This window comes from Notamacropus eugenii, chromosome 5 (genome assembly GCF_028372415.1).
Source record: "Notamacropus eugenii isolate mMacEug1 chromosome 5, mMacEug1.pri_v2, whole genome shotgun sequence".
Classification (NCBI taxonomy): Eukaryota; Metazoa; Chordata; class Mammalia; order Diprotodontia; family Macropodidae; genus Notamacropus; species Notamacropus eugenii.
This window is the reverse complement of record NC_092876.1, coordinates 218206656-218230642: the sequence shown is the minus strand read 5'-3', so window position 1 is coordinate 218230642 and position 23987 is coordinate 218206656. Positions and strand designations below refer to the sequence as shown.

At 37.7% G+C, this 23987-nt stretch overlaps 1 protein-coding gene across 4 annotated transcripts in view; it reads right to left on the bottom strand.

Moving 5' to 3' along the window:
- Nucleotides 1–23987, bottom strand: part of TANC1 (tetratricopeptide repeat, ankyrin repeat and coiled-coil containing 1) — a 259324-nt gene that overhangs the window by 23956 nt on the left and 211381 nt on the right. For all 4 annotated transcript variants that reach the window (XM_072612108.1, XM_072612110.1, XM_072612111.1 and 1 more), the window contains 3 exons: nucleotides 12306–12542; nucleotides 8149–8334; nucleotides 6107–6185 (listed from right to left, as the gene is read on the bottom strand). In XM_072612108.1, the coding sequence (XP_072468209.1) occupies nucleotides 6107–6185; nucleotides 8149–8334; nucleotides 12306–12542 (502 nt within the window). The remainder of the gene's footprint in view (nucleotides 1–6106; nucleotides 6186–8148; nucleotides 8335–12305; nucleotides 12543–23987) is intronic.

The window sequence follows — 23987 nt, the reverse complement described above, 5'->3', positions numbered from 1 at the left end:
ATCCCAAAGAAATCATAAAAAAAAGTGGGGAAAAAATCTACATGTACAAAAATATTTATAGCAGCTATTTTTGTGATGGCAAAGAACTGGAAATTACGGGGATGACCGTCAACTGAGTAATGACTGAACAAGTTGTCAGATATGAATATAATGGAATACTATTGTTCTGTAAGAAATGGTGAGCAGATGGACTTCAGAAAAACCTGGAAAGACTTACACGAACTGATGCAAAGTGAAGTGAGCAGTAGAACACTGTACACAGCAACAGCGACACTATGAGACGATCAACTTAGGACATACTTTGCTCTTCTCAGCCACACAATGATCTAAGAGAATTCCAAAAGACTCGTGATGGAAAATCTATCCACATCCGGAGAAAGAACTATGGAGTCTGAATGAGATTGAAGCAGACTATTTTCACTTTTTTGTTGTTTTTTCTTTCTTGTGGTTTTTCCCTTTTGTTTTGATTCTCCTTTCACAACATGACTAATGTGGAAATATGTCTAATATTTACATGTATTATATATATTGTTATGTTATATAATATGCTATTATATGTAATATGTATATATATTATTATAATATTATATATTACATATATTATACATTATACATGTACATATATAACCTATATCAGATTGCTTGCTGTCTTGTGGAGGGGGGAGGGAAGGGGAAAATTTGGAACTCAAAATCTTACAAAAAAATCAGTGTTGAAAACTATATTTACATGTAATTGGAAAAAAATTAAGTGCAAAAAAGTTTTTTTTTAATTTCAAAAGAGAGCAGACGCATTACGTGCAATGCGTACACCACAGTTGGCTATTTTGAACTGTGCATATCTGTGAACTATGAAGAGAAAAATTTGTTAAATAAAGAATGTAAGAACTAGTTCTAAAGCACAGCAATCTGGTCTGGAGTTAGTGTTAACACAAATTCACAAATGACAAATTATTTGGATCAACTCATTTGAAGGAGATAAATGAAGCAAGAAACAACCCCACTGTAGTTCAAAGAATTCTGGACTCCCAGTCAGAACTGGTTTTGAATTCTAGATCCGCTGCTTACAATTTCTGTGATCTTGGGAAAATCTTTGGGCCTTAGGTTCCTCATCTCAAAATTAAGAGGGCTAAACTGGATAAGCTCTAGGTTGCCTTCCAGGTCCAAAAAAAAAAGAAAGAAAGAAAGGGCAGATTTAGGACTAGGAAGGACTGTACAGATTATTTAGGCCAACCCAGTGTTGAACAGAGACAAAATTTGAATCCAAGCCTTTTGACTCCAAATTCGGTGGAGTTTTTCTTCCATTGTACTATCTACTCTACATTTCTTTATTAACATTTTGCCATTTGTGTATCACTAAAATGATTTTTTCACTCATATTCTTAATGATCAGTGAATGTTTTACTTTATGATGGAAAAATTAACTCTTTATCTGCCCATAATCACTTTTTTTTTCAAAAGTGAAAGATCAAGCACCTGAACTCTGTTCTTCCATTATATAGGCTCAGGGTCAGGGCAAGGACAAGCCAGATAATCACACCACATCTCTGCTAATACCTTGCTGAGAAAAGTATGCTGAAAGAAGGGAATTTTGACCATAGGGGGTATTTCTTGGAGGCAGGGAACACTTCCATGGAAGGTAAAATGAATGCACGGGCACTAGTGTGAGGAAGTATAGAATACCAAAGCATGAGGACAACCAGACTACTGGGAAATTGACGAGGGGAGAGAAAGAGGGGCAGTGGGACAATCAGGACAAAATATGCTGAAAGCAAATTTTCAGGAGTGCTAGTAATGGTCAACACTGATTGCTAGTCTGGTTCAGTAGTTTCAGTCATGTTCAATTCTTTGTGACCCAATTTGGGATCTTCTTGGCCAAGATCCTAGAGTGGTTTGCCATTTCCTTCTGCAGATCGTTTTACAGACGAAGAAACTGAGGCAAACAGGGGTAAGTGACTTGCCCAGGGTTACACAGCTGGCTAGTGTCTGAGGTTGGATTTGAATTCTGTTCTTTCTGACTTCAGGCCTGGCACTCCATCCACTGTGCTGCCTTGACACCCTGGTAAATGGCTTAGAATTCTTGAAGTTGCATGGCCACAATGGAGGTATTATCCCTAGTTCTTGGCATATTTTTTTAAGTTGTGTGACCCTGAGTATTATTACCATATTTTTCACTCCTGATTTCTTTGCTATTCCTTCACTCAGAAGTGAATGGATCTAGAGGGTTGTATCCAACCCTCCAAATTATAGGAGCCAAATTATATTCTGACATAAATCTGAACATGAGACCTTTTCCCACACTCAGAGCAAATGTTCGTAAGAAGCCACAAAGGGATCTTAACCTGTTAGGGGAAAATTGCATCTCTATTTCAAAATAATTGTTTTCCTTTCCTCTATGTTTTAGTTTATGTATTTAAAAACATTATTGTGAGGAGAGGTCTGTGAGTTTCACAAGACTACCAAGGGAGTCTACAATAAATAAAAGCTCAAAACTCTTTGTTTTGGATATTCTTTACTTAAGAACTCAGTCTTCCCTATACTCCAGTCGGGTTCTCTATTCTATTAACCCAGGGGAAAGGAGGGATTATAGGTCATGGGACCTTAGATTTAGAGCTGGAAGGGGCCTTTTATTTTACAGATGAGGAAACCAAGGCTGAAGGAAGTTGAGACTCACCTCAAGTCACTTACTAATTAGTGAAAGTGATTCTTTCAGTTTGGGTTTTTGTTTTTGAACTTTCACTACTACTGTGAATTAACTTCTTCCTGATTCCAAGCTAGTACTCTACCCACTAAGCTACCTACCTGCCTCTCTTCCCTGGAAGAGTGAAGGGGACATTACAAGGGCCGCTGGGCAGCAGCACACTAGGAAGAAACTGGTTAAGAGGAGGCAATGGAGAAGGATGAGCTGAAAGGTGCTGTGCTTATGGGAGAAGGGACAGAGAGGAGGAGGCATCATATCCAGGGGCTGCGGGAACAAAGAGAAAAAAACTGTCAGGTAGAAATAATGAGCAGACAAGGCAGGCAAAGTTACAATGACACACACAGCCCGGTAAAAGTTCCGCCTGGTCATCTCAGCCTAGGAAATGCTGAGCTGACAGAAATGCTTCTGTCTTTAAAACCACATCAGTGCCTCTTGGTTGATCAGAGTTTCACTGGCAAGCCAGCTGAAGAATGCTATGCGCTGCATCCCAGGCTTCAAAAGGGGAATATGAAGACAGATGCTTATGCAGGAGATGTGGGCAAGTACAGGCTGAACCATTATTTACTTTGCATTAAGACTGATGGGAAGTCCATAATTTGTGTCAGTGAACACAAGCCCCTTTGCCATCAGCAGAAGGGCAGCTTAAGGGAAGGCAAAGTGGAGGCCAGGCTGGACAGGGGCCTCCTGCGATCCGGCACCTCCAGAGCAGCACTTCTAAGACTCTCCCAATCAGCCAGCTTAGTGGACCACACAGCACTTTCCTCAGGCAAGCAGCTTTTACAGTTTAAATAGCCTTCAGTAACTAGTTTAAGCGCTGTTGAACATGCTGCGGGATATCTTGCTTTATAGGCACTAGGCTCTGAGAGGAAAGAGAACAGAAAAGTTGGAAGACTTTCTGTTCTTTAGTTACAAAGCAACCTGGAGTGTTAAAAGTGGAGAAGCAAACAGGACTGACTCAAGGAAACAAATGATGAGATTATTTTTCTATAAATGTATCCCCTAATTTTATTAGGGCAGTGCCCTTAACACAGAAGGGTCAGGATACAAGATTATAATGCTAATCCTGGTCTCCACAATACAAACGGAACTAATATCACTTTAGCTTTCACACCCTCAGTTTCCAAACCTGTAAAATGCTGGGATTAGTATAAGACTGTTTAAGGACTCCTCTTCCTACTTGGAACATTTCAGTAAATTGTAATATAAAACTACTTTCAACATAGAGACTCTATGTTATTGAAACACTATCTTATTTGATAGATACACTATAGTATATAGTAAAAAAAAAAAAAGCACAAGAAATATGACTATTGGGAAGGGTTATTTGTAACCTCTTTATTTGTAAATGTGACTTACACAGAAAGGGTTATGCTGGGGAAGGGGGAATAAATGAGTGAGTAGTGAGAGACGTACTAGCAAAAGCATCAATAAGACATTTTGAAAAATAAAAAGGAGAAAATAAAACGTTCAAAAAGGAAAACAAAAAAGCAATTTTGACACTACTGGGAAGTTATTTTTTAAATGTTTTAAAAGCTGATGTTTTTATATGCAATCCTCCTTTCTGCATGAAGAAGTATCCATTTTTGTTACTAGTTTAGCTGATTAAAAAAAAAGAAAATATAAACTTTAATAATCCTAAGCATCTACATCTCAAAATACCATACAGTGAAAATGTTATTTTTGACTAGCTCCCATGAATGGTTCTTTCTGGGATCACTGCATCAATCATCTTAGCGGCCTTCCTTCAACTGCAAAATGGGGGAGAACTGACCTACTTTAGAAGTCTGTGGGAAATAATCATTCAAGTTCAAAGACAGTCAAGAGAAAAACAGGAAAAGGAAGAGAGAGAGGGAAGGAGGGAAGAGAGAGAGAAGGAAAGAGAAGAAGGGAGGGAGGAAGATCCCATAATCTTAACTAACTCATTTATAGTAGCATCTTGTCGGGGTAGTAAAGGATTAGAAACACAACAGACTGGGAATCTACCTGATAAACTAGTGGACATGAGGGTAATGACGTATTACTGAGCCCCAGGGAATGATGACTAGTAACAAAACAAAAAAGTAAAGGAAGATTCATGAAATAATGCAGAATAAATTAAGTAGAATGAGGAAAACTATATAAAATGTTTACAACAAAACAAATACAAACAATTAACAAACCTTAATTGATTAATACACAATGATAACAACTAAGTCTGGTCCTGGAAAAGTGAAAATGCATTTCCTTCCCTTCCTCACAAAGGTGGAGGGAGGACCATGGGTATGGAATCTGCATACACAGTTCAAGTAGCTTGATGGCTTGGTTTGGTTTTGCAGAAATGCTTTCTACTTTCTTTTTACGTTAAAAAGAATGGCTCAATGGGAGAGTAGTGGGAAAGAATACATTTGGCAATAAAAGTGTTACAAAAATAAGATCTTAACGAAAATAACTTTCTAAAAATAAAAATAACCGTTTACCATAATCACAAACTACAACCATGTGAAAAGACGAAAATTAATTTCTAACCAGCACAGAGATTTAAAAGCGCATATGTCCATTCTGATTTTTTTTCTCACAATGCCCTTAAGGGATTAATAAAAATAGACTGTTTACACTTGAGGCCAGGAAAATCCCAGATGCTTTTCCTAAATTAGCATAGCTAATTAGCTAAAAACTCCACACACCACCAGCTGGCTTGTGTACTGATTAACCTGTTACCTAATAAATAATTTTAAAGCACTTGGAAATAAAGATCTTTGCAAAGCAGAGACCATGTGTAGTATATATAACTATGCACAAAGAGACTATATTTTTAAATGCACATTGAACACACTTATACGCATAAATCCCATATATTCTATGACTGCAGTCTAAATGGGAAAACTCTTTTTTTTCTAGATACCAGTTGCTCATATTCCTACCAACATTAACTTATATTTATTTGTGAACACGTTTTATTCCTCTCCCAAACCTTCCAATCCTCACAAGCTCCTTGCGGGTAGGGCTATATACCTCATTCATCTAAGTTAGGATTTTGAGGTAGTTAGCAGGTAAATACTCCATGTAAAGATTTGTTGAATCCAGTCAGTTGGCAAACCAAATATGTGAAACAGTCCCTCTTCTATCATCCACATGTCAAAATCAGACAATAAACCTGAATCTTTATTAAAATGTACTTTCTTTCTAAATTGTCCCAAAACTTGAATGGTCTTTTTATATGGTATGCTCAAATACTTTGAAGCTCAGGTTTCTAATTTAAATTATGTCTGTTCATGTTCACAGTTAAAAAAAAAATTCATGAAATTTCAATTGCCTTGTGACAAAAATAATAAAACTGCATGCTATTTAATTCAGATTTAAGACAACTGAGGCAAAATGGGAGCAAAATATTTTTTAAAAGACGTTCCAGATTACAAGTAGTATAATTACCTGTTTCTCCCCATAATGTGTCTGTGCCATTGACATCTACTTCATATTCCTTTTCCATTCCCAGCAAGCACTGGACCACCTGTCAAAAACAGGTAATTTAGTGAGTAATAACAGTAAAACAGCTTATTATATCCTATGAATCACAAGAGAGAACATTTCTGAAACAATCACTAAACACCCAGCATTATTTTTCATGTAAAGGGAGACAAAACATTGGCAAAACAGATCTCAGACACAAACCTTAAAAATTATCCTTGCCTTTATTAAGAATTAAAGTAATAACCATCTCAAATGGGTATTTTTAGAACTTTAGGATTCTATGAAATTCCAAAATGATTTAACTACAAAAAGGCAAATCAACAAAGAACACCATCGATCATAAAAAGTACTGTTTCTGTCTAAGTCTCAACAATAGGACTGATTTGTTTTCCCACAAAGAAAGTCAAGCTGAATATATTTCCTCACTAAAGGTAAAATCTAAGCAGCATCATTAGTTCACAACACTATAGAAAAACGTCTTCTCTACGGGAATCTTTCTATCCAAGAGGGCTTTAAGCTCTCCCACTGTTCTCTAAGGAGCAAAGGCAGAAAGTAGCACTGTCTTTGAGATCAATGGAAGTGTCCACATACTGAACTATTGGCCTGTCGATGTAATGAGGTGGAAATGGCTGCTTTCACCTCATCAACCGTGATAGGAGTTAGAAAGACGTGAAGGGAGAAGAACTTTTATTAGCATGAAGGAATTTCTGATTCTCCCTCAAGTTTCACAGTCCATAACCCTCAATTCATTTAGTAAAAGAGTCCTATCTTTTAAATCAAATAGTTACTAGGTATGTCAAGTTTTTCCTTGCACAGCATTCCTTCCAGGCTGATTTAAATATGAGGTGAAAAGGAAGTTCTGATTACCCCTTCTCTCAAGCTGGATTTTAAAATGTTAGCACCAAGTAAAAAATTTTAAGTCAATGTAAAAATTTTTCATGTGCAAGCATGTATGAAAATACATCTATATCTGTACCTATCTATCTCTGTACACAGACAGGTGTGGGTATATATGTGTGTGGGTATGTATGTATATGGGCATGTTGGGGGGGGTATGTGTGTATGTATGTGTGCACATGTGTAGGTTTGTAAGAAGGCCAGCAAACGGAATGCAAAATCTGCGTTACACCACACACTAAGGAAGTCAATCTGGTCAAAATATTGGAGCTATTGGATACCAGAGATTAAAAAAAAAATGTCACAAATAAAAAATGAGGTAAAGATGTTGGATAAACAGGAGCTGGAAGGAAAAAAAATGTTCAAGTCCAGATTTAAATAAAAATATGAACAAATGACACCTGGCCTAAACAGGTATCATTGCAAATTCAGGTCCTCAATTTGAGCAGTCGGCAACACTGGTATACAACTCTGAATAGTCCAGACTGTACTTTCTGCTTTTCAGGCTGTTCCATGCTGTTTTTCCTCAAAGACGGCCAGAACAACCAGGATCCTTTCAGGAGCCTTTCAGGGCTTGGAAGTCCTGGATTTTAAAATTCTTCAAGGATTTATGAATCATTTTAGAACTGAGATTCCACATGATTGGTCATATTCACAGTGGATCAAAAATCATGGAATGACGAAGGTGAGAAGGGTAAAAAAAAAAAAAAAAAAAGGAAGGACTGAGCAAGGTAAGGGTGAAGGCAAACATCAGCTTCACTTATCTTGTTAGTAAACGAGAAATCAAGACACTTAGGCCTCAAAGTTTACCTAACTATGTTCCTGACTTGTTTACTTTCATTGAACACTTAAACATTTACCTTGTGGAGTTTTATCGGACAAAAAGCCTCTTCCATGTAGATCAACCAAGAGTCTACATTTTTAAAAAATCCTAAATTTTTCTCTTTTCTTTTGTATGTCACAGGCATTATAATTAGAGAAATGGCATTCCCATTGAAAATGCTGGCTGTAAATGTGTATTCTCTTATAAGACTAGAGGGGAAAAAAAGAGATGACTCCAGTAGCACCAAGTTTAGAAGAATTTTTCCAACTAAATCAGTACTTACCCCACTGTGACCCATACTAGAGGCAGCAGTCAATGCCTGCTGAAGTGTCTGGTTTTTCCTTAACATGTTTTGCTGATGAGTACTTGCTGCCCAGTCATAATTCAGCAAGTATTTAAGGATGTCGCAGTGTCCCCGTAAAGCACTGTGTACTAATGCACACTGGCCTTTCTTGTCCAGGTGATCAATCTAAAGTAGGGAAGGAGGAAGGAAAGAACCACAACATTTGACTATTAATTCTTCTAAAAGGTGTACTTGATTAACAAAAGATACATACCAGAAGAATTGTAATTCAAATTACATTTCAAATGCACTAGGGACCCTCAGTATTTTAAAGCAACCACAGAGACTTTTTCTGTAAATATCATTTTTTTCTGTAATACATGCAACTATTCCCTAAAAAATGAGTCATAAATTCACATTTCCACAGTTCAGGTTTCAGTCTGAAGTAGAGTACTCTCTATGAATCAGAGAGGATTCGTGTAACTGTGGGCAAAATTAGTTGTCTGAGACACTCTGGGCCTCAGTTTCCTCATCCATTTCCTCTGTGAAATTAGAGGACTGGACTAGATGAGCTCTAAAGGACCCTCTTGGCTTTAAACCATTGAATGATGAGGAACCTTTCAAAAATCCCTCCTTACTCTATATAGCACCCAAACCAATATAACTTTTAAATTCCCTTACAAATCTATAAAACCATAGACTAAAAACTCATACAAAATCTAATATAGAAAGTTTCAAAATTGTAGCACACTTGTATCTCAATTTGCTTGGACATATGTGAACCCAGGAGATAGCCACAGGATGTTTCCATGCTCACCAGCAAAAACTAGGTTAGGGAGTGACAATGGAAGTGGTGGAAAAGAGAGGTATTTGAACAGCACATCATTAGTGTGAGCCCACAAAACAGTGTCTAGTCTTACTCCAAACTTTACAGAACTGGATCCCTAAATATGACAGCATCACAAGTTGACAAAAGCCAATAGTTCTTGGGTTGGTTGTCCTGTGGCAGAACTTATGAGTCTTGCGGTTTTAAGGGATAATGGGATATGGAAGATATTTCTGTCTTCCACATTCCAAGGATCCATGTCCCTAGATACATGGATAAGAAATTAGGTTACTGTTTGAAACTATACCAATTAGAAATAAATGAGCCATGCCAGGGAGTAAGACTACCTTAAATTACTATTAATCGTAATTCCAAATACACTTGCCTTTATAGGAAACTACAGGCCCCCTTGAAAACTACAATCACAGTCCAAGAAAAGGCCTTAAGGCCCACATAAATGCTTGTCCATGCCGCCATGATGGCTAAGAAAGACAGCACATCAACCTTCCAGAAGGGAAAGGGCAGGAAGCAGGCATTTATTAGGTACCGTGCAAAGTGCTTTTTACAAAGATTATCTCATTTGATCCCCATAATAATCCTGTGATGTAGGTGCTATCCGTATCCCCACTTCAAAGATGAGGAAACTGAGGCAAACAGAGGTTAAGTGGCCTGCTCGTTATCACATAGCTGCTGTCTGAGACTGGATCTGAACTCAGGTCTTAAGGCCCCCAGGGCCAGCACTCTATCCATGGCACCAATAGCTGCCTCTGAATGGATGCTACTGTCAAGTCAAGGTAGCATCGTGATGATTCCAGATTCAGCAAAACCCAATGTTGTTAGAATAACTTTTAACAAAAATGACTGGGAAATCTGAAAGATATTTATAAACCATTTCTATCATTTTTTACCATGCTTCTATCAGAATTTATTAATATGGGGAAAAGTCGAGGAAAATCGGAAAGTGTTTATTATTCAAAAAGAATTTTTGCCCTTAACTAAACTCTCATGATAAAATTACTCAAATCAATCTATATAAAATGATCTTCATCAATAACCTGCTTCCATGACTTTGCTCCCTTGGCATGGGAATATTCTCTTTCTCCTTTGTAGCATTAGAATGTCCTTCCATCCCTCAGAATCTAATTCAAAAACACCTCCCCAACAAAAACTTCCCTGGGACCCCTTTTAAAAACAAGCTTCTCTCCTGAGTCTTAAAAAGTACATTTTTATTGACTCTGCATGTAACATAAAATATCATGTAGCAAAGTCATCTATGATTCTTCTACCCTCTCCCTTACTGGAACATAAGCTCCATGAAAGCAGGTTCAGCTCTGCAACAATATTGCTTGCTCTCTACAGACACCCAATAGATGTTTGCTAAACTCAATACCAACCCCCATGCCTTTAAAAAGCAGGATTTCAGAATCACAGAACTACAGAAAAAGGAGTGGCCCTGACAACCATCTTGTCCAACCAGTGCCTGAAGGGAGGAATTCCCACTTTAACACTGCTGCCAGGGGAGTCTGTTAGCCTTGGCTTGAAGACTTCCAACCAAGGGGAACCAAACAAGTTCATGGTTTTCCAGTCCACTTTTGTACAGTTCCAATTCTTAGGAAGTTGTTCCCAATTTCAAGACTAAATTTGCTTCTGTCTAACTCCTACCTGCCACTTCTAGTTCACCCCAACGAAGCCAAACAGTACAGGCCTAATCCCTCTTCCCTATGACAACCCTTCAATACTTGAACCCAACTATCATATTCCCCCCAAATCTTTTCTTTGCCAGGCTAAATGTAACAGCTAGCACTTAAATAGTGCGCTAAGGTTTGCAAAGCACTTCACAAGTGTTTCTTCCTTTGAGTCTCACAACCCTGGGGGTAGGTCCTATCATTAATAGCATTTTAGAGTTGAGAAAATGAGCTAGGTGGCATAGTGGATAGAGCCCTCCAGCTGGAGTCTGAAAGGTCTGTATTTAAATCCAGCTTGAGACACTTACTAGCTGTGTGATCCCTGGGCAAGTCACTTACCCTCTGCCTGCCTCAGTTTCCTCAACTGGAGAGATAATAATAACAGCACCTAGCTCATAGGGTTGTTGTGAGGATTTCATGAGATGATATTAGTGCCTGACACACGGGAATTAATAGATGTTTGCTCTCTTCCCTATTCAGTGCACCACCCGGCTGCTCAGTTCTCTCAGTCTACTCTAATACAACATGGATTGAAGGTCTTTCACTATCACAGCTACCCTCCTCTAGAGAGCATCCCACTTAGTGATTGATGCCCTTAAAGCCTGGTGCCCAAAAAAGAAAACTGACATTGTAGAATTCAGCGCTTCTTAAACTGTGGGTCAGAGCTCATATGGGGTTGTGAAAAATGTGGCAACAGTCCAAGGTTTCTGAACATGCAGTGACCAAAAGCTAATTCAAAACCACATGTGTAATAAACCTGAGGTGCTTCGGGCAGCGTTTACCCATACTGCATCGTGCTACTTCACTGCAGTCTTGGTTCTGAACACAAAGCACACACACTCTGCATGCCCTCATGCCACACACCACCAATAAACGCTGCCTAAATGTGAAAAGGGGTCTTGAGTGGAGAAAGTTTAAGAAGCCCTGATCTAGATGAGGTCTGACAAAGACAGAGGGGAGTGCAATTATCTATTTCTTATTCCTAGCATTTTATACTTCCCTTAATGTTTCTTCCCAAGAGGTTAGCCTTTTAAATATCAAGAAAACAATATAGTCTTAACAATGCTAATTTTAACCTGCCTTAAAAGATTAATACCAAAAGCCGAAAGATGAAAAGTAACCAAATACTCTTCTTGAACACCCTACGGGACTCTCAATCAACTTGGGTACTAAGCTTGGGTACTAAGCTGAAAAACAAAATCCTAGCAGCAACACCTAAATGCTTATAAATCCAGCTGCTGGCCACTTTTAAAGTAATCCAGACTCACCTCCAGTGTGGTATCTCTTTTTGCAGACTAAGAAAAATATCCATTAATGAGCAACCCATATGGTGACTCTCTCTCAGAGGGAATGGAATGCACACCAAACCACTCAAAATCTGCAGTATAACCTGTTTTTTGTTCATACTGCATTTTTTTTGGGTCAAATTTATAAAGCAGGGACAAAGGAGGGCTTGGCTTCTCTTGCGTATTTAAAATTCACTCTGTGTGTCTCTCTCTTGTTTTCTCTCTCTCATCTCCCAACGTTCCATTATACCAAGATCAAAGATGAGAAGAAATGAATAGTCTACTCCATTTTGGGAAACAAATACTCTCTGTCTACACATAATGTGATAAAAATCTATCTTGTGTGCTTGTGCCACTTACCCTTGCTCCCTTTTTGGACAGCAGAGAGACTATATTCATATGGCCAGCAGCTGCTGCATAGCAGAGTGGGGTCATGCCATTCTCTGACATCCCATCCAGACAGGCTCCAAATTCCAACAGAAGAATGACCACTTCCTCATGGCCAAGGTGAGACTGGACACATAACACTGGGGCATTATTTAAAACTTCCGTCCTGTAGTTTACATTGGCTCCCCCCAAGATCAGGAGACGGCTTACCTGTGGGACAATTGCCAAACAAGCTTTGTGTATGTTATATGCTTAATAAGAAATGCGCCAACAACCCCTCCATGTTCTCTTATTCTTTTATAAGATTTGAAAACCTCACAATCACTAAGAATGTTATTTCCTAAACTCTCTCCTCTTCCACTTCCTCTTTCACTGCCACATGAGAACCTATTAGTCTTATAATGAAGTTATGAATAGAGATTTACACAAGCATGTAGCAAGAACAAGGCTATGGTACTGGACAAAAGAAAGGCATGTGTGCTTTTCATTTGTCAAGGACAATGGAAGAGGGGTTTTACTAAAAGAAAAAAAGGCAAAGATTTTTACTTTGCCCCTGAGACTACGAATGCTGAACACATTCCAGTAAAGCCAGCTGTTTGTTTGGCCAGTTGCAACACCATCACCTACAAAATAATTCTCTTGCAGATGTTGCTGAAAGCTGCTGCTGTACAGAGAAATGGTTTTCTTTTTCCTAGAACTACTTATAGTATTAACTAGCTTGGAACTGGCCAGAATACATCAAAAAGTGGCCACTCTTTTCTGCTTGTTTCAATTTCCACTTTCTGGATGGAAACTGCTCCATACGGAGTCATAAAGAATTGGACACAAAAGACAAGACATTACAACAAAAGTTCTGTAGTTTGAAGCCAGAAAAATGATACCTCAAAATGCAGACAAAAAGAGAATAATTTATTCTCTAGTAAGACCCCTAGCAAGGGTTGGTCATATGTTATGGGACTATATTGACTAAAAATTAAATTTTTAAGAAGGACCAAAAAATTCAATATGGTCAAATCACATTTAATATTTGAGTAACTGAACTGTTACCTAGAAAATGGAAAATGGCAGCAAGAAGTAGAGAAGCCTTGTGTGAGATGATGCAACGCAAAGAAGGCAGAAAACAGGAACAATTCACATAACGACCGCAGTAACATAACATGAAGAAGCTTCAGAACTTGAATCAATGCAGTGTCTAACCATGATCTTGGAGGAGTAATGGCAAAGCACGTATTGCAATCCTCAGCAAAGGGGGTGGGATAAAGGGGTGGAATGAGGCAGGCATTTGGATTTGCTTAAATACAAAGGTGAGTTCTTTTGGGGACTGAGTTGGATAGAGGGGGAGGAGTGTGTCTAAAAGTGATGTTTAAAAAAAAAGAACATCAATAAGACACTTTTAAAATATATCTGAGGCACAACAGAAACATGAATTCAGAACCCTATCATCAACTTCAAGGTCACTGAAGAAACTGGAGGTCATTATGTAACAACTTCAAGGTTACTGAAGAGACAGTGGCAGACGTTACCTGGAGTACTGTGGCAACTTACAAGTTATTTGTTTCCTTAGGAAACATTCTATAAAACCCTAGCCATTTTTTCATTATAAGTACTGGTTAATAAAATATTAAAATAATAAAATTTTTCTAAGCTTTATAAAACCACACACACTCTCTGCTTTACCCAATCCCATCCCCAATGTGAGAGACAGCAAAGAATTAAATTTCCAGTTACTAGCTGCTGAAGTTACTAAAATAAGTCAGATAAGGAGGCTAGTGAACTGCAGGTGGGCTCAACCAATCAGGAGGCAGTTGGTAGCCTTCAGAAAACCACAGTTCTTGATAAAGGGGACTAAGCCTGAAACCAGTCTACAATGGCTGGGGTCAATGACTGGGAAAATTGCCCTTGCTTAATAAACTTCATGCATACTAACTTCTCTACCCAGTGGGGAGAAATAGCACAAAATTAGGCACATTTCATACATTAGGAAAGGGGGGAACATATCAAGGAGATATGTAATGGGCGTGTAAAGAAGACTGTGACCTAAAGGAGAATAGACTGATCCATCCTCTGATGGGAGGATTAGTCCTGAACTAACAGTATAAAACTGATATCGCTTCTGTATTCGGCAATTCGCTCTTTCTGAAGAGGGATGGAGTTGGCTTCTGGTTCAATTCCTCTAAACACTGCTTTAATAAATTTTCCTTGATAACTTTCATTGTCAAGCATGTTTCTAACACCAACTTTCCCAATAACATAATGGGCTAGAAGAATTCAAGTTTCAAGGACACAAGTTTCTTATGAGCATTCCACTCATCCACACAGAGAAGAAGCCTGGATGATATATTTCTAGGAATCAGCATCTGTCATCACTGAGGCCTCTAACTGACTTCTAGAAAAATCAACAACAAGGTTGGGCACAAAGTCATAGACCACAGTAAGAAGTCTTTAACCACTGTGGTATCAGAAAAGCAATACTATGTCCCTTCCATCCACACTTTAACATTCTGGTTTTCATATTATTAATATGAATGTTCTTTGTTGTTACACTGTAACATACCTTCAGACTGTGACTCACAGAAGCACAGCTTTGTAACAACAGTAACAACTGGCTTTTGTATAGCCCTTTAAAGTTGGTGGAGCACTTTACAAATATAATCGCATTTGATCAATTACAACAACCCCTGGAAGATAAGTGGCATTATTATCCATGTGTTTTACAGATGGGGAAAGGGAGGAAAAGAGGGGTCAAGTATATCCTACAAAAGACCCAGTACCCATCATCATGTCTTGCATATTTGTAAGAGCTTTTCTATTTTACATTTTTCCTATATAAATTTGCTATCTTATTTTTATCTTTAAATATTTTATATGTTTCAATACAAAAATGCCAAAAGCACTTTTGATCAGCCTGTGAATAAGGGATGAAGCCTTCTCCAGAAATCAGTCCTTTACCATCCATTGTCATTTCTGTCCATCACAGAAATGAAATCACATCCTCCTGACTCCTGCCAGGAGTTCTCTATCAGACACCCCCACTTCTACCTGGAACTTCAGTCATTAATATAAACTGGTAAAATGCAGGTAAGGTTATGGGAGGCTCTATAGTATGAGCTATGCATCGAGAGGCCTAGATCCTAGGCAGAGACCTACCACGACTAACTAGCTGGGCAAATCAAATAACTTCTCTTTGTACTTTGATTTCATAATTAGAGAAATAGGGAAGAGAAAGACAATAAACATTTCCATAGCACCTACTATGTGCCAAATACTGTACTAAGTACTTTTTTAAAACAAAAATTCTCTCATTTGATTATAGGATAATACCATCTAAATTATTTATCTACCAAATTCTGAACAGCCAGTAGGGTCAATCAAAACAAACACATTGGTCTTACTTTTTCTAAGAGCCAAAGAAACAATGTACCAAATTATTTGGCAGACCACTCCAATAACTCCAGTAACAACAGTCTAAGTTTTATCTCCAATTCTTTTACTTGAGTATTGAAATTCTTTCCCTAGATATACAACAATTTCTTCAAAGCCTGGTCCAGTTCTTCTGAAATCCTCAGCCTCCTCTACATGACATCCTGTAAAATTTTCATTCACTTATGCTTAGCATACTTCCCAGGAAGGAAACATCTAATCACACTGGCCCAGTGTTGTTTTTCTTTTAACTGATGTGGGAAATTCATTTGATCCATCATCTGATTTTATGAATCACTCTTTTAAAAGCTGCACTCCAGTTTTCACATAATAAGCTCTTCCAAGAATCACAGAATGTTGAGCTCGAAAGGAATTTCAGAGGTCATCTAGTCCAGCACCAATAAAGGTGGCTTCTTTCATATCTGCCTTATAGATATGAAACTATGAATATAGTGCATGGCAGAAATGAGGCTTAGACCAACCACTTACAAGATATTCTACTAAACAAGAGAGAGAAAACATTATAAAGTGAAAAATGGATAATTTTATTACATTAAATTGAAAAGTTTTTGCACAACCAAACCCAATGCAACCAAGATTAGGAGGAAAGCGGAAAACTGGGAAAGAATTTTTGCAATTAGTGTCTGTGATAAAGGCTTCATTTCTAAAATATATAGAGAACTGAGTCAAATGTACAAGAATACAAGTCATTCTCCAACTGATAAATGGTCAAAGGATATGAACAGGCAGTTTTCAGAGGAAGAAATTAAAACTATCTATAGTCATATGAAAAAAATGCTCTAAATCACTATTGATTAGAGAGATGCAAATCAAAACAACTCTGAGATACCACATGACACCTATCAGACTGGCTAACACAACAAAACAGGAAGATGATAAATGTTGGAGAAGATGTGGGAGGAGTTGGAACAATAATTCATTGCTGGTGGAGCTGTGAGTTGATCCAGTCATTCTGGAGAGCAATTTGGAACGATGCCCAAAGGACCACAAAAATGTGTATACCCTTTGACCCAGCAATATCACTTCTAGGACTGTATCCCCAAGAGATCATAAAAATGGAAAAGGGTCCCATATGTACAAAAATATTTATAGCAGCTTTCTTTGTGGTGCCAAAAAACTGGAAATCAAGGGGATGCCCATCAGCTGGGGAATGGTTGAATAAATTATGGTATATGAATGTAACAGAATACTATTGTGCTATAAGAAATGATGAACAGGAAGACTTCAGAGAGGCCTAGAAAGACTTATATGAACTGATCCTGACGAAAGAACTATGGAACTGGATTGCAGAATGAAGCACATCATTTTCTTTTGTATTATGTTTTGGTTTGTTTTATGATTTCTCCCATTCATTTTAATTCTTTTATGCAACATGACTAAGGTGAAAATGTATTTAATAGGAATGTATATGTAAAATCTATATAAAACTGTATATCATCTCAGGGAGGGAGTAGGGAGGTAGTAGGGAGGTAGTGGGGGAGCAGGGGAGGGAGAGGAAAAAAATCTAAGACATATGGAAACGATTGTAGAACACTGAAACCAAAATAACAACAAAAGAAATGGGCAGATGCTAAAAAAAAAAAACATATTCTACAATACATTTTAAATGGATATGTGACCTTAATATTAAAGATCATATTATAAAAAAAGATAACAAAATCATAAAAAAAGAGAATGCAGTGCAAATTATAGTCAAATGAATGTGATACCAATTCTTAACAAAATCCTAGAAAGGATAATTGAAGAGAACGGTTAGTGAACATCCATGAAGGATGGTGGCTTCATCAAGAACATGTCAAGCCAGATCAACCCTGTTCCTTTTTTGTGTCAGGGTTACTAGAACAGGAGAATGTAATGGACATCATTTACCTAGATATCAGAAATATATTTAATGAAGTCTTTCATGCTATTTTCATAGAAAAGATGAGAGAGATCTGAGGTAGAGGATAGCACAATTATGTGGACTGTAGCAAAGAGAAAAATTTACAAATTTATATTTCAGTTATTAGGAAGGTTTCCAAATAGAACTATCCAAAGTGGAAATGGGGAGGAAGGAAATGGATGGGGATGAGGCTATAAATCTTTTAAGTAAAAAAAAATTTTAGTACAACATAAAAGGAATTCCTTTCATTCAGGGATTGGTTGGACTATATGCATTCTTAAATACCATCTAACTCAGATCAACCCAACAGGCAGAAGAAGAAGGAAGCTATTTCTCTAACTACTAGAAGCCCAACTTACCTTTTTCTCTTAGCACATTTCCTTAAAAGTTATTTTACATTAAGCAATAACAATGCTACAGAGGCCTGAAGAGACCAGCCAGAGTTCCCCCAGCCTAGCTGTTACAGAAATTCATGGTAGACATTCCCTCTGAACAACTGTTTATGGTCTCATCCAAAAGCCCTCATGGGACTATGGCAAATGGACATGTAAGCTTTCTAGAAATGAGATCCCTCCTCAGTGGAATGGAGAGTTCATGACAGACTGTTCCTAACTACTCAAGGATGGCCCATGAAGCAACAGCCCCATATCAACCTATGCTGTGTTCAAACAGGGATGTTCAAATAGTCATATCTACATTCCATAAATTATAGGGAGCTTTTCAAAAATAGTCTCCAAAGATGTTCCAGAGGTGAAAAGAATTGACACCATGGAGGTGCTACATTTATTTCTTCAAATAGGTCAAAACTTAGACAGTTGTTTTAAATTTCTAAAAGGTTAAATAGCTATTCATGACCCACCAAAAGGTGTATTTGTTGTGAAAAGATCATCTATGAAAGTAAAAACTGAGGGGAGTGGTTTCTACTCCTGGACAATACCTGGAAATGAAACCTCTTAAGTCCCCTCCTCAATAATGTTACAAATAAAACAAAATGAGCCAACATAAAGCCAAGTGAAGAGTTTTGTTGGCTAACCACCCTTGTGAGCCCAGGTGGTTCCCCAGCTGGGAAACACTTCCATCCTGAATCCCAAGGTTTCCCTGGACCACTTCCAGGTCTTCAGGATAACCTGAGGAGACCTAAGTTATCCCTCTTCTGAGGAAAAAGGGCTCTAGTCTGTTTCAGAACACAGATCACCTGAAAAGAAAACCAGCATCAACAAAAACATCGCTTCCTCTAACCCAGGGTAGGAACAGACTGAAATCTCCAAGGCAGAAAAGCCCTCTGGAAACAGACTCTCCAGGGGCTCAAGTCAGGGAAGAACCATCCCTGTCTAGCAAGTTATTCACAAACTAGACCATGTGAGCAAAATAATTCACCCAGTGCTTTCATTTATAGCCAGGCATTCATTGACAGGCAAATAGAGAGTCATTTAAGATTCTTGGCTGGGAAAGGAGGCTGGGTGTTACAAAGTGCAGAGTTCAAACTGCAAGACTGAAATATGTTTGCCAGGTCAGTGGAACTCATACTATTTAAATAAAAATTCAGCAAGTAATCTCTCCTTAACAAGTTAAATCACTTTAACCCAAGTGGAAAACTGTGATTAGTGCTCAAAATGGCACATTCATTCCTGTTATAAAAACATTTAATACTCTAAAAAAAAAAGTCTCTTAATTAGACACACTATTTTAAATTGTAATTTGTTCAAGATTCTGTGAAGCACACACAATTTTTTTTCCTTTCTAAGGATAACAAAAATAAGAGAGAAGGAAAAAGTGAAAAGTGAGTGATTTCATAAACAAGTTACATAACTGTTTGGTTAGGGGTAGGTAGGAAGAAACATAAACTTGCTTAAGAGTGAAATTTTACAAAATCAAAAGCTCTGAAAGATCTCAAAACTATGATGGGCAAAAAATGGAAAAAATTTATAGTGAGGTGGTCAAGCTCATTATATAAATTACCCTTACTAATTTACTGTTTGGCAAATACTGTTCATCAAAAAGACAATTCACATTTAATTTCTCCATTTTTTAAATTACAAAGATAATAGAAATAAAAATAGTACATATTGGAGAAATTAAAGGAAAGAATGATAAGTTTTCAGTGCTGACAATGCATTAAGTAACAATAAATGCCGATAAAAGAATAAGAAATCTATATCTTGAAAGAGTGCCTGAGGACATCAAGTCCTACCCTCCATTATTTGATGGATGAGAAGGAAACTGAGGCCTAAAGAGGTATATCTGAAAGGGTTAGTGATTACAGGGGGAGGTGCTGATGTGCAGAAATAGGGTACAATTGGCTTCCTTTTGACACAACCTTATGGAAAGCTCTAGATTCAGGTCAAAGAAGGTTAAAATCATCTAAAATCACTTCAAGCTTACATGTGCTCAGAGGCTGGAGAGGGGGCTAGAGTTAGGATTCGAGAGCAGAAATTATTTGGTTTCAAAGGAGATCATGCTTACATGTGAACAATATCGCTCCCGACACATTCTTTCATATAACGTATTTTCCAAAATACATTACAAACACAAATGTTAAATGCATTAATAAATGGGTGCCTCTTTCTATCATAAACCAGAAATCAACAGAGGGAACATGGCTTAATACAGACAGAAAACATACATAGAGATAAGAACAATGGGAAATGTAAAAAAATGTAAATGTAGGTGAGGACTGGATGAGAAAGGCTCATGATGAAAGAAGTCCCAAGCACATCTGCCTAGAGGGGAGAAAGAGCCTGTCACACTCCCATCTCATGGGCTAAAGAGTCCTACTGCACCACTGTCACCATCATCTGTAATTAAATTAGTGAAGAGACCGGACAAGGCCTTCCCATAGCTCTGGCCTTAGGTAGCAGCCACGGAGGCCACATTGGGCAGGCAGCAGCAGTTCCCACAGCTGCCCCTACAGCAGCCCACATCCATTGCTGGATCGTAAAAATCCTGGGGGCACTGAGCAGCTGCGTAGAGGCCCTGAGGCAGCTGATCTTCATCTCACACTGAATGGTGGCCCTGCCCATGCAGCTTATCTGAATCTCAGCCCCTAGTACTGACCTGGCAGAACTGGAGGTCAGGTGGCTGTGGAGAGGAAACTCTGCTAAGATTCTGGGCACAAAAATCTTTCCCTGATCCCAGACCACTGTACAGGCTTGATTGTGCCACCTTGGAGGAACTGAGATCTTACAGATTCCCAGACTATACCCTACTCTTGACAAAGGACCCAAAAGTCAAGTAACTGGTTGGGAAAAATGCCCAAAAAAGGGGAAAAAAATAAGACTATAGAAGGTTACTTTCTTGGTGAACAGATATCTTCTCCCATCCTTTCCAATGAGGAAGAACAATGCTTACCATTAGGGAAAGACATAAAAGTCAAGGCTTCTGTATCCCAAACACCCAAAATAAATATTCAATGGTCTCAGACCATGGAAGAGCTCAAAAAGGATTTTGAAAATCAAGTAAGAGAGGGGGAGGAAAAATTGGGAAGAGAAATGAGAGAGATGCAAGAAAAGCATGAAAATTGGGTCAACATCTTGCTAAAGGAGACCCAAAAAAATGCTGAAGAAAATAACACTTTCAAAAATAAGCTAACTCAATTGGCAAAAGAGGTTCAAAAAGCCAATGAGGAGAAGAATGCTTTAAAAAGCAGAATTAGCCAAATGGAAAAGGAGATTCAAAAGCTCACTGAAGAAAATAGTTCTTTCAAAATTAGAATGGAACAGATGGAGGCTAATGACTATATGAGAAACCAAGAAATCATAAAACAAAACCAAAAGAATGAAAAAATGGAAGATAATGTGAAATATCTCATTGGAAAAACAACTGACCTGGAAAATAGATCCAGGAGACACAATTTAAAAATTATGGGACTACTTGAAAGCCAGGATCAAAAAAAGAGCCTAGACATCATCTTTCATGAAATTATCAAGGAAAACTGCCCTGATATTCTAGAACCAGAGGGCAAAATAAATACTGAAAGAATCCACCAATCACCTCCTGAAAGAGATCCAAAAAAAGAAACTTCTAGGAACATTGTGGCCAAATTCCAGAGTTCCCAGGTCAAGGAGAAAATATTGCAAGCAGCTAGAAAGAAACAGTTCAAGTATTGTGGAAATACAATCAGGATAACACAAGATCTAGCAGCTTCTACGTTAAGGGATCGAAGGGCATGGAATATGATATTCCAGAAGTCAAAGGAACTAGGACTAAAACCAAGAATCACCTACCCAGCAAAACTGAATATAATACTTCAGGGGAAAAAATGGTCTTTCAATGAAATAGAGGACTTTCAAGCATTCTTGATGAAAAGACCAGAGCTGAAAAGAAAATGTGACTTTCAAACATAAGAATCAAGAGAAGCATGAAAAGGTAAACAGCAAAGAGAAATCATATTTACTAAAGTTGAACTGTTTACATTCCTGCATGGAAAGACAGTATTTGTAACTCTTGAAACTTTTTTCAGTATCTGGGTAGTTGGTGGGATTACATACACATACACATACACACATACACACACACACACACACACACATACACACACACAAGCACAGAGTGAATTGAATAGGATGGGATCATATCTTAAAAAAATGAAATTATAGAAGAGAGAGCAGATTGGTGATAGGGGCAATTAGAATGCTCGGTGTTTTGGGGTGGGGGGAGGGGACACAAGGGCAGAAAATTTGGAACCCAAAATTTTGTGAAAATGAATGTTAAAAGTTAAATAAATAAATAAATGAATTTTTAAAAATTTAAATAAAAAAAAAAAAAGAAAACACACAAGTAATCAGAGTTCAAGACTGAGGTATACCTTAAGAGAGCCTTGGATAATTCTCTATTTCTATTAGCATAAATAAAGAATTCTTACTTAAAAAAATGAAATTAAGGGGTGAGAAATATATTGGGAGGAGAACGGGAAAAATGGAATGGGGCAAATTATCTCTCATGAAAGAGGCAAGTAAAAGACTTTTCAGTGGAGGGAAAAAGGGGGGAGGTGAGAAAAAAACATGAAGTTTACTCTCATCACATTCGACTAAAGGAATAAAATGCACACTCATTTAGGTATGAAAACCTATCTTACAATACAGGAAAGTGGGGGAGAAGGGGATAAGCAGGGTGGGGGGGATGATGGGAGGAGGGAACAATTTGAAGTCAACACACTTGGGGAGGGACAGGATCCAGAGAGAACAGAACCAATGGGGGGCAGGATAGGATGGAGGGGAATATAGTTAGTCTTACACAACATGACTATCATGGAAGTTATTTGCAAAACCACACAGATATGGTCTATATTGAACTGCTTGCCTTCCCAATGGGAATGGGTGGGGAGGGAGGGAGGAAGAGAAGTTGGAACTCAAAGTTTTAGGAACAACTGTTGAATATTGTTCTTGCAACTAAGAAATAAGAAATACAGGTAAAGGGGTATAGAAAGTTCTCTGGCCCTACAGGACAAAAGAGAAGATGGGGATAAGGGAAGGGAGGAATGTTAGAATGGAGGGCAGATTGGTGATGGGGTAATTAGAATGCTTGGCATTTTGGGGTGGGGAGAGGGGAGAAATGGGGAGAAAATTTGGAACTCAAAATTTTGTGGAAATGAATGTTGAAAACTTAAATAAATTTAAATACAAAAAAAGAAAAATATGATTTACACAGGTTACTTCAAAGAAAAATTGTAACATTTATGTTAAAACATGAAAATGAAAGGTTTACTAAAAAGTTATCATACTGAAGAATAGGGTGGGAATGGTTCATCAGAAATGTTTACAGCTACAGATGATTTTATAATTGAAAATACCCTTCTCAAAGATTTAATTTCTAAGAGTCACAATTGATTATCTGAAGTGCCTGGAGGTACAGTTTCAGTAACACTTCCCTTCAAATTTTGATTCTAGAAACTAAGTTAGATTCATAAATCATATTCAATTGAAATAAAAAAAAGTCATCTACCATCAAAATTTCAACAAGAATTTGCCAAATTATCAAGTTACACAGGTTTAAAAACTTGAGTTTCCTAAAATAAATGTTAAATAAATTTTGGCTTGCGATTAGGACAGAGTTTCCAACAATTTATGAAATGACTCTAAACATACTTCTGCCATTTTGTACTACATATTTATGGGAAACAGCATTCTCGGCGTTGACAATTATAAAATCAAACTATTGATCAACTCTGAAAAACTTTGAAGGTGTTCTGTGTCCTGCAGTATCAAATATTCCACCAAGATTTAATTCGTTATGTATAAATAAATAAGTACATCCATTTAAAAAAAAAAAAGAGACTAGACGAGGCACAATACTGCTTTTCAAAATAGCAGAGTCCACTTTCCCTGTCTGGGGCC